At 37.4% G+C, this 12,335-nt stretch overlaps 1 protein-coding gene across 1 annotated transcript in view; it reads left to right on the top strand.

The window, feature by feature from the left end:
• Positions 1 to 2,364: 2,364 nt before the first annotated feature.
• The window catches only part of KPNA3 (karyopherin subunit alpha 3), a 43,794-nt gene continuing 33,823 nt past the window's right edge, over positions 2,365 to 12,335 (top strand). The window contains exons 1-2 of the mRNA XM_024755450.1: positions 2,365 to 2,507; positions 5,133 to 5,177. Coding sequence (XP_024611218.1) covers positions 5,136 to 5,177 — 42 coding nt within the window. The 5' untranslated portion in view covers positions 2,365 to 2,507; positions 5,133 to 5,135. The remainder of the gene's footprint in view (positions 2,508 to 5,132; positions 5,178 to 12,335) is intronic.

The following is a 12,335-nucleotide window of genomic DNA, read 5'->3' as shown; positions in this document are numbered from 1 at the left end:
GTTTGTTTATAAATTTATTCATTTATTTAATTTTTGGCTGCATTGGGTCTTCGCTGCTGCACGCGGGTTTTCTCTAGTTGCTGAGAGCAGGGGCTACTCTTTGTTGCGGTGAGCGGGCTTTTCTTTGCGGCGGCTTCTCTTGTTGCGGAGCACGGGCTCTAGGTGCGCAGGCTTCAGTAGTTGTGGCTCCTGGGTGCTACAGCGCAGGCTCAGTAGTTGTGGTGCACGGGCTTACTTGCTCCGCGGCATGTGGGATCTTCCAGGACCCGGGCTCGAACCCATGTGCCCTGCATTGGCGGGCAGATTCTTAACCCCTGCACCACCAGGGAAGCCCAGATCACTTGGAATTCTTTTCCCGGAAATTTATTTTCAGTTATAGGGCTTTTTCCAGGTAGGGGGACTTCAGCCCCTTGTTTTTGAGTCTACTCTCGTCATATTTTACAACGTTAGCATGTGCAGAAGATCCCTTCCATTTGCAGCTATTCTCAAATTGCCTTTCTAAACTCTAACGATTCATGATTTGGGGTTCTCCTCCCCTCAAGTCCTTCAGTTACCCAGTAACTTCTGCTCTTGTGTTCCCTTCTGCAGATACGCTGAGCCCATGTGAGTCCTATAGTTGGTGATTTAACCAGATCCTTCTTGTATTTGAGAATTCGTGGGGTTACCTTGTCACCCAATCTTGTAGATTTTATCCATGGGGTTTTGGTTTGGCTGTCCTGGTAACTTTTTTTTCGGCCGTGTGGCATGTGGGATCTTATTTCCCCTACCAGGGATTGAACCTGCGCTCCCTGCATTGGAAGCACAGAGTCTTAACCACTAGACCGCCAGGGAAGTCCCATCGAGAGGTTTTATTCAAGAGAATGGCAACACAGGTTTGCATTAAAAAAAAGAATGATCTGGCTGCATTGTGGAAAACTGATTCAGTGCGTAGAAGGAGACTAGTTAGGAGACTAGTAGTGATCCGGGTGACATGTGACATGATGGTGGCTTAGTCTAGGATAGTGGCAATAAAGCTAGAAGGTTTGAATCCTATTTTGGTGACTCCATTGGATGTCAGAGAATGAGAGAGTGAGTAGACATGGATGATCTCCCAGGATACGGGTTCGTGCAATGGTTTGGATGATTGCACTGTTTCCTAATATTGGGAATATTCATGGAATCGTAGGGGGTGTTTTTTTGGGAGGGGAAGATGGGGGAGCAGGTGTGATATTTATAAGCAGCTGAGTTTGAGGCCTTAAAATTATCTGTCCTCTAATCCTAAACATACACACGTGCACACATATTTTAATTCTTCAACGAGCCTTTTCCTGACCCTCTGATCATGTCTCCTTCTGATATAGAACTTTATTATTTACTTTCCTATCTTAACATTTAACACACTCGTGTTACTGCTTATTACTACCATCTTCTTCCCTAGAACAGCTGCTGGCAAACTTTTTCTTAAAAGGAGAGATAGTAAATATTGTAGGCTTTGTGGGCCAAGAGACAAAAATTAAGTTAATGTAGACACAATATCATTTATAATGTAACCACTTAAAAATATACGAACTATTCCTGTGGGGTCCTGCAAAAATAGACAGCTTGCCAGAATTGGCCCATAGGCTGCAGTTTGCTCACCACTGTACTAGACTGTAATTGCTATACTTGCCTCCTAGTTGCAGGCATATTGTCCTGGAGCATTTTGGTTGAATTTAGTAAATTTTTATCAAATGAGTGAATATTATACTTACAGATTTGAAGCCCAGGCAAGAGAGCTGAATAAAGATAGATATTTGGGAGTGGTCTTCAAACAGTAATCGAAGACATAAGAGTAGATGAGCTCACTTGGGAAGAATGTAAGGGAGGAGAGGCCCTAAGAAAAAGCCTTTTTCTGTAACTTAAGCAGAGAGGAGAATGAGTGATGACTAACTCAAAGGTACTTGTATCATAGATGGTAGTCAGTACCTGTTGTTAACTGACCTAAGCCATTTGGCCATTTACACTCATAGGTTCTTTTGGATGAATAGGAGGCCTTTATATAGATAGGTGAGGGCAATAGGTGGTTTTCCTTAGAAATTTTACTATCAATGAGTTACGTTCTTTTTTTTCTTTCTTTTTGGCCGCTCTGTGTGGCTTGTGGGATCTCAATTCCCCAACCAGGGATTGAATCCTGGCCCTTGGTAGTGAAAGTGCTGAGTCCTAACCACTGGACCGCCAGGGAATTCCCAGTGAGTTATATATAAAAAAATAATAAAACAAGCCTTAGACAGAATTTACCACCCATACAAACATGTTTTAGCAAGCAGTCACAAAAAGTCATATAGCTTGTTTTATGGGTTTAGCTCTTTTAGACTCTACTACCTTGTAATAAAACTTCAACCCTCAGCAGATACCAGAAAGATCTGACTAGGATTAGCGGACAGAATCCTCCAAGATGGGGTGGGACACAGGATCAAAAGGAAGCTTAGAGCCAGAAACTTCTCTGAAGACAGATTGCAGGGCTTGGCAGATTCTTAAACCGCAAGCAGGTAAGAATCAAGATACTTGTACAGTGTTTCTAGTTAATCCGTATATCTTGAAGAATTCCAGTTCAGCAATATAAAATTATTTCCAACATCTTTTATGCTAATTAACAAACACATGTCTAAATTCAGATGTTGATATTCAAAACACTTACTAATTGGGAGCTAACTTCTGATTTGGGCACTTCACATGCTAACTAACCCCCTGGGAAGTATGGATTCCTAATTTAGAGTACTTCAGAAGTTAACTCATCACTTCTATCCAAGCTGAAGTAGTACTTTAATGGAAATTACAGTGTAGCAGTAACTTGATCATATTTTGGAGGAGATAGGCTGCCTGGGTCTTTTTGTTGTGTACTATCTTATAACAATTTGTAAACGATTAAATGTAATAGTTATTACAATGAAAATACTTTTTCTTCTCAGCTCTAGTAACAATTGGATTAGATGTTTATACAGGCAAATTTTGACAATTGGTGCAATTCTAATCTTCAAGTGAATAAAGACAGCTTTCTTTACAGAGTGATCAAATAACACTTCATTAATATTGGTATTTGATTGCTCAGTATTTATTACAGTTTGTATGATTAATTTATACATAAAGCATTCTCTGTATTGATAGTGTTGAAGCCTAAATGCAGAAACATATTAAATATAGAATTAGATTCAGGGCTCTTTCTTTGTACTGTTGAACCCTATTAGTGATAATAGTTTTATCAGTGCATCATTCCATCACATTAAATAAATGTTACTAATTTGAATTTTGTTTGGCAGTTTTGTTTATATTTAATATATATCTATATTTAAGCACGAGTTTATATCTAGGTTAATATTTCAATGTATTTAACAAAGTTTGTAATTTGTGTTCCATGGGATATTTTTTCCCTGCAAAGAGATTAATTTATCACTGCACTTTAAGAAAACTTGACAGAGGTACCATAACAAAAGAATCATTAAATAAAATAATAACATACTGAATCTAGCAGTATATTAAAATAATAATATACCATAACATGTAGCCTTTATTCTGAAAATGTAACCATTTATCATATTTGTATGTGTAATAAAAGAATCCATTATATCACTATGTCAATGGGAGAAGGGATATCTAGTCATTTCACTAATTCCTGTTAAGACATTCCTGATAGAGCCTCTTAGTAAATTGTAGAAGGATACTTCTTTATCTTTTGATACAAAATATCTATCCCAAATTTATTTTCATTTTTATGTGATTTTAAGGCCATGACAATGAGGCATTTACTTTTTTTAAACATGAATCGTTTGCAATAGAATACATTAGTTGCAAGCATCAAAAATCAGCTCTGGCTGACTTAAGAGCAAAACCATAATTTATTAGAAGAATATGAGGTGGGGGTTCCGGGCAGGCCCTGCCGACTCAGAGAAAGAAGAAGCCTCTAGAGACGGTGCACCTGCAGATGGAGCAAGGTGGTGCCTGCCCACAGGGCCCTGGGGCTCCATCCCCAGGAGAGGCTGGGAGCCGCTCCTTAAAGTCGGGGGACCCCTACAGGCTTTCTTACCTGAGGATCAGGGACGATGAGGACGACCCAGCAGGGCTGCTGTGAGAAGGGCCTGCCACGATGCTTGAGAAGTGCTCAAAAGGTGTCCTGGACCGCTGTGCCCCTGAGGACCCTGCTTCCTCACCAGTGTGGACTCTGAGGTTCCCAAACTGCTGTCCTGGAGCAAGACTCCTTGAAAGGATTGCCAGTACTCAGCGTCTCTGTTACCTTTGCTGGGTGCTTTTTAGAAACTATGGCAGCCTTCCCACCAGGGTTCCACCCAAGCACTTGTCAGAGTTTCTGGTGGCTTCCTTGTGGCTCGTCCGCCCGTCGGCACCTGGCCTCTGGGACACACCTTCTTCGGGTCTCCTGTGCTCCTCCCCCAGCCCGGCTGCTTCTTCCACCTCCTCTGGCTCTGTCCTGGGGCCCTGCCCCTGTGCACTCATCACTTGGGGTCCCGTTGTTTGAATTACTCTCTGGGTGTTCTCTGTGCCCACTACTCTTCAACTTTTCTATTTCCATAATAAAAAGATGAAAAAAGCAGAAAAGTAAAATAAAAGAATATGAGGTGGTTCAAAGAATGAGTTACGGACACCAGGTAACTAGGAACACAGCAAGTTCAGGATATGGGCATGGTTCACTACTTTGTCCAAATGCTTCCTTTGGAAATTAATGTGCTTTTTTTTTTCTTTCCATTTTGCTCTAGGTTTAGAGTTATAGGAGAGAGTTCTGCTGGCTGAGTTTAAGCTCATGCCCTGTTTTTGCTAGGAGAAAGTGAGATGCTTTAATAGATGGTTCCATCAAGACTGTACACAATGGAGAGTATATAATTCCCCATAGAAACCTGGGTGCAGTTAGGAAACGGGGATGGATCCTAGGCAGCCAAGCTCTACCTCCCACTCCCCACAAAACTAACCAACAGATATCCAGTAAAATAGACAGGAGTTTTGGCTTTTTAACCTCCTGTAGTTCATCATTTAAAGTCTAAAACTGATTAATCCTTAATCTTTAAAAATAGAATCTTAAATTTAAATCTTAAATGCCAGAGACCTTAATTTATGTACTAGCAGTATCAATATTTAGATACTTATGAAATTTTTGGCTTTCTTTTTAGACAATGCGAAGACACAGAAATGAAGTGACAGTTGAACTGCGAAAGGTAAGAGTGATTTGTGTTTAATAAAAAATAATTAGATTTTTTCTGATGTTAAAATTTTGTATAACTTGAATAATGAAAATACTACAGCAAATTAGTAGGCATCCCTAAAACTACACAGCATAATATATCATTAAATAATTTATAATGGTATACATTTATAGAAGCTTCCATTTATTGAGTTACCAGGCACTGTGTGAAGTACTTTACCACTGTCATTGAAATTCTCACAACATCTGATGAAGTTACTATTGTTTTTTCTTAACAACCTCTTTCTATGTGGGCTATGTGCTAGACAGAATTCCTCCACCTTCCTCATGTAAAAGTTAAATGTGCTTGTTAAAGACACTTTAGAAAAATAAAGTAGAATAATCTTATATCTTACCAATTGAATGCAACTACTGTTAAAATTTATTTTCTTTTCTTCTATTATTTTTGAATTACCTTCATTAGATTGTATTTTCATGCAAGCAGATTTTATTTTAAGCAAATTTTAATTACCAGTTAACAAAGTACACATAATAAATTCTGTCTATATACATGTACATTAAAAAAATAGATTTGAAACTTATTTCTAAATCTTTGTGTTTGTCTTAGATTAGATTTTCTTGATCTAATTCACTCCTAAAACTCATAAAACTCATATATTAAATTATCATCTTGAAACTTTGCAGTTTTAGAGAGAAAGAAGGTCTTGATTCTGAGAGTACATACTCTTTCAGTGAGTCACTAGCATCAAATGGACCTGTGCATTTATTTACTCAATAAGTATTATCATACCCACTTTGTGTTATTAATTTTTACTCACCATCGATGTTATGCTCCTTGGTATAGTATATAGTTCCTGAGACCCATTCTCCTGTACCCCCTCTGCTCCATTTTTTATTAAATTCGAAAAATACTTGCTAATCCCATGTTCTTTCAACTCCTTAACTTCATGGATACTTACAGATTAACATCAGTGCAAGTTTTTTCAGCTCCTTGGGTCATTTGGACCAGAGAAGTGAACTAAACCTTAGCTTAATAAAGTAAGGTGAGCTCCTTGCCAGTCGTAACACTTTGGACTTAGCTTCTTTTTCTTTTCCTTTTAACTTTTTATTAACATATAACACACCTACAGAAAAGTCAACACAACTTAAGTGTACAGCTTGATGAATTTTCACAAAGTGAACACATTTGTGTAACCAGCTCCTAGATCAAGAAAGAAACACTACCTGTATCCCAAGGCCCCTTCACAGTTTCTGCTTTCCCCCAAAGGCAACCATTATCCTGATTTCTAACATTATAGATTATTTTACATATTTTGCATATTTTGAACTTTATATAAATAGAATTGTGTGTATCCTTTTGTATCTGGTTTTTCATTCATCATGTAAAGATCATTCTCTGTAATAGAGCTGATAGGAATAAAATTGGAATTAAGTAATTATTCATTTGTTGTTATCTCTTCACATTACACCAGCTATCCCCAGATGTGAACCTTCACTTTCCCTTAACTTTTCATGCTTGGAATACAATTCTGAAACTTTTGTATTGGTCTTAGTATTACTCAGAATCCTCTCCTGTTTTAAGCTTTTTCGCCCTTCTGATATGCTTATAAATCTAAGCTATTCACTTATATTTATATTTGGTGATTTGTTCCTTTTATACTTGTGCTGCCCTTTGTATTTAATTTATAGAATTAAAATTTCTTGCTTATCAGAGTACATCTCTCTTTTTTTTTTTTTTTGCGGTACGCGGGCCTCTCACCGTTGTGGCCTCTCCCGCTGCGGAGCACAGGCTCCGGACGCGCAGACTCAGCGGCCACGGCTCACGGGCCCAGCCGCTCCGCGGCATGTGGGATCCTCCCGGACCGGGGCACGACCGCGTGTCCCCTGCATCGGCAGGCGGACTCTCAACCACTGCACCACCAGGGAAGCCCCCAGAGTACATCTTTTTGAATATTCACCTTGGTTTCTTTAGAGACCGCTTTCTTATCTCCTCTTTTTTTCCCTTCTGGATAACATTATTTCCTTTCCAATTACTATGATTAATTCCTGAAAAATCCTTGTAGGAGGATCAAAATAAAATTAACTGAAGAAATCTCAAGCAGTTCCTTATTTCACATTTCAGAATTCCCTAAGTAAGCAGCAGAAAGTGACCCTTTCCTGAAACAATGCCTGTACTTCAAAGCTTAATTGATTTTGATATAATTCTCCAGAGGTGTGTAGAGCCCTTCAAAAGAAGATTCCTCCACTCTTTATGGTCAGAGTGTCTGCCTCTGATTTCAGCCTTGCTGTCTCTGTTGCTCCATTGAGGAGACAGTCACAGCATTGTTATTACTGACATTGAGATTCTTGAGAATACAAGAAAGAGAGCTCGTTCCCAGCTTCTTAGATGAGCTCTACACACTTCTGTTAGATGGTAAGCTTCTAAAGTGAAGGTAGTAACCACACTCCCCGACCCAGCCCCGACCCCCAACCCCAGTACTCCCAGGTCTCTCTCCTAGCCCATCCCAAAATGCCCAGTCAAATTCTGGACATGTAGTTGGTACTCATTACATGCTCATGTTCAAGAATTTAATTGAATTATGATATCTTCAATTTTTACTTAAATTTAAATCATTTATTGAAGCTTTAAGAGAAACACTTTAGATATAGAACAGTGCTCAGAAGCACTGATCTGTGACAAGTCAGGGAGCTTGTGTCAAAACGTTAAGACACTGCTTCCTTTACCATCAAAGTCTTTCTGCCTAAATAAATGAATAATGGAACTAAATGGTGTGTTTATTTTCACAGTTGATTACTAACACAAGTTCCTTATCTTGTAGCAAACCTACAACAAATAATTTGTTCGAGGACGTTTAGCCAGTGGCCATACTTTGAATAACACTGATACTGATCTATAAAAATTGAGGGTGAAATCTAGTTATTAATATGTAGTGCTTTACTGGCCTCAGACTCTTTTTGTTTGAACTCTTTTGTTTTCTTTTGTCTCCTTGATCTCTTGCTTTCTTATTTAATTAGGCCCTTATGCATCAACATTTACACAGAAGTCTGTATTTCTGTTTTATATCATGTTGAAAACAGAATTACATATGAATTAAATAACTTGCATAAAGTCACACAGCTGAAAAATGGCAGAGCTGAGCTTTTAACCGTTATGCTATGATGCCTCTCAATGTAAATGTTTAAGTGAATAATGCCTCATAAATTGAAAATTGATCCAAAACCTGTCACTGGCATTTATAACTTCGGCACATTGTATTAAACTTGATATAATCTTCTCTTGGTGATTGATCAGTCAGATATGCCATAGTACTTTACTGTCATTAGATCTGGGATTGGGGCAGGTTGAGTTCTTACATAAAGAAAAACACCACCAAAATGCCCATTGGACTGATCGGATCCAGTACTTGGTTTAGCTGTCTGACTTAAGTAAAATATCTCTTTTTAAAAATAGCCTAAAAAAAAAAAAAAAGCCTAAATTCCCCATATTAACAAGCTAAAGAGGAAGTGTCATATGATCACATCAACTGATGCTGAAAAAGCACTTGACACCCCATTCCTGATAAAACTCAACAAATTAGACATAGAAGGGGATTACCTGGATTTGATAAACAGCATCTACAAAAAACCTCATAGCTAACATCATACTTAATGGTGAAAGACTAAATGCTTTTCCCCTAAGATCTGGGAACAAGACATGGATGTCCATTCTCACCACTCTTATTTATTGTAGTGCTGGAAGTTCTAGCCAGTGCTGTAACTCAAGAAAAAGAAATAAAAGACGTAATTTGGAACAGAAGAAATAAAACTTTCCCTATTTCTAGATGACATGATTATCTATGTAAAAAATGCTGAAGAAGCTCGGTGCTTTGTGACCGCCTGGAGGGGTGGGATAGGGAGGGTGGGAGGGAAGGAGACACAGAGGGAAGAGATATGGGAACATATATATATGTATAACTGATTCACTTTGTTATAGAGCAGAAACTAACACACCATTGTAAAGCAATTATACCCCAATAAAGATGTTTAAAAAAAATGCTGAAGAATCTAGAAAAAAGTTTCTAGAACTAATAAGTGAGTTTGGCAAGGTCACAGAAAACAAGATCACACATAAAAGTTAATCACTTATATATGCTAACAATGAGCTTGCAGAAACCAAAATTAAAAGCACAGCGCCATTTATAAGCACTCCAAAGAACATAAAATACCTTGATATACATTAAGAAAACATGTATAGGATCTGTATGCTGAATATTATAAAATGCTGATGAAAGAAATCAAATAAGACTTAAGTAAATGGAGAGGCATATACTGTGGTCATTGTCTTAGTAAAGATGCCTGTTCTCAAGTTTATCTGTTTTCAAACTCTCTCCAGGGTTTTTTTGTAGACATAGACAAGCTTATTCTAAAACGTACATGGAAAGGCACAAGCTCTAGAAGAGCTAAAATAATCCTGATAAAGAGTAAAATAGGAGCAGTTGCTCTACCCAATATTAAGGCTGCTAGAATAGCTACAGTGATGAACACTGTGTGGTACTGGCAGAAGGATAGACATCAGTGGAACAGAGATAGAACCCAGAGATCAGCCCATACAAAAACACCCAACTAATTTAATGCACGAAGGATAGCGTTTTAAACAAATGGTACAGTACTAGAACAATTGGACATCCATAGGCAAAAAGAAAAGAAAAAGAACCTCAATCTAAATCTCACACCTTATACAAAAACACAAAATGGATCCTAGATGTAAAAGTAAATCATAAGGCTTTTAGAAACAAAAAATTGGAGGAAAATCATCAGGATCTAGAACCAGGCAAAGAGTTCTTATACTTCACCACAAAATCATAATCCATAAAAGGAAAATCGGATGTTAACAAATTTAAAAATTTTGCTCTGTGAAAGCCCATGTGAATAGGATGAAAATACAAGCTAGAGACTGGAAGAAAACCACATATCCATTACAGGACTGGTATCTAGCATATGTAATGAACTCTTAAAGCTCAGTAGTAAAAAAAAAAAACCCCAAACAATCCAATTAGAAAATGGGTAAAAGATATGAAGAGACATTTCATTAAAGGAGATATACCAACAGCAATCATGCTGCTGCTGCTGATTAATGCATCATTAGCCATCAGGGAAATACGGACTAAGACAAACTAAAAGCATGTATCAGAGTGGCTAAAATAAAAAGACAGTGATAATACCAGATGCTGGTGGGGATACAGAGAAACTGGATCACTCATACATTGCTGGTGGGAATGTAAAATGGTACAGACACTCTGGAAAACATGCAAACTACTGATAGAAGCAGCAGCTTGCATGAATTTCCAGAGAATTATGCTGGGCAAAAAAAGCCCATCACAAAAAGATTATATACTGTACGATTACATTCATAGAATATTTTTCAAATGATAAAATTTTGGAAATGGAGGACAGATTAGTGGTTACTGGGGGTTGGTAGGGGCTGGGAGGTGAGAGGGCATTTTCTGGTTTTGGAACTGTTCAGTATCTTGACTATAATGGTGGATACAAGAACATATACAGGTGATAAAATTGTATAGAACTAAATACACATAAACACATACAGTGAATGCAAGTAAGACAGAAAATCTGAATAAAATCAGTGGATTGTATCAATGTCAGTGTCCTGGTTGTGACGTTTTACTATAGTTTTGCAAAGTGTTACTATTGGGGAAACCTGGGCAAAGTGTACGAGGGATTTCTGCATTATTTCTTACAACTGCATGCAGATTTACAATTATCTCAATAGAAGTTTTAATTAAAAAACCCTGAATTAGTAAATTAGAATCCATTTGAAAAGAAGAAAAGCAGCCATTTGTTAAGATCAGTTAAGTGATTCTTCAGGAACAATAATTTGTGTTAGGTTGTCAGATTTTTACCTGATTGATGAACAAGTAATGTTGTTTTTTTCCCTCCAATTTTCAGTTGAGGTATAACACATTGAGCAGAGTGCCCAAAATGTAAAGATAATATATAAAACTCCTGGGTGAATATTCATGTAACCACCCATCAGTAGTATCACTTCATAAATGTTTATATTGAGGGGAAAATCTGTCTTGTGAGCATTTTTTTTCTACCTCTTTAGAAGCATTTAGATGCAACCAGAGTTGGACTACATCTTAAAAAAAGCAAGCAGTAGAATATATTTAAGAAACAATCTCTGTAGCCACCACAGTCTCAGCTCTGCAGTCTCTGGGTTCAAATCTTAACTGATATTTCCCAGGTATATAATTTAGTTTAGCCAGGTTCTCTGTGTCCCCATTTATTCATCTGTAAAATAAAGATTTAAGTTTTACAGGACTAGCACTAAAGATTTAAAACAATGAGGGTATTGCTGGATAAAAACAAATTTAATTACTTATTTAAGTTTGAAGTGTGGCTGGTAAATAATTATCTGTCCTTCATCACATATGTAAGAAGTGACTGCTGACTTGTTCCACATATTTAGGTATGGGATTGCAAGCCACTTTTTCAAGATGGAATGAAAAAGAAGAACTTTATATAGAGATTAATAACAGAATTTGTTAAGTCAAAAAATATAAGGTCAAGTCATAAGAAATTGCCTGTAATTAAGCTTTTTGATCTACGAAGTGCAATTCCATGTGGTTCAACCAAATGTCAGAAAACAGAAGATCTAAAAAGTGTTAAATACATACATGGGATAATAGATTAATAATGGATTTCTAAAGGAACTTTAAAATGGATGTAATGTGTGTGTATGTGTTTGGAGATAAGGTAGGTGTTGAAACTAAGCCAGTTTCCATATCCTCTGAGCTCCCCTCCCACTTGACAAAAGAAAAAGATACCTTTTATAGGTGCTGAATTTATAGTACAATCTCTAAGACAGTAAAAATCTCTAGGTGACAAGCAGAAGGACAGTTTAAGTTCCTGGTTTTGGTGACGCCGCCTTTAATGGTTAATCACATCACCAGAAACGTGCCCAGAGACTGATTATCTTAACTTGGGTTGTACATATTTTTTTGCTGAGAGTGAAGTATGATTTTCGTGCCCTAGGGTGCCCCAAATGGACTATGTTAGGATGTTTTCAGTTCAAATATGAAGGTTGTTACTTAATTTTTGATAAAAGAAACAACTTACTAAGAAGGTATAATAATATTAAACTTGTGTATGCCCAAATATATGTAAGCCAAAA

The sequence above is a fragment of the Neophocaena asiaeorientalis genome, unplaced genomic scaffold (genome assembly GCF_003031525.2).
Source record: "Neophocaena asiaeorientalis asiaeorientalis breed wild unplaced genomic scaffold, Neophocaena_asiaeorientalis_V1.1 scaffold59, whole genome shotgun sequence".
NCBI classification, from domain to species: domain Eukaryota; kingdom Metazoa; phylum Chordata; class Mammalia; order Artiodactyla; family Phocoenidae; genus Neophocaena; species Neophocaena asiaeorientalis.
Note: the sequence above shows the minus strand (reverse complement) of the source record. Positions and strands in the feature narration are given on the sequence as shown.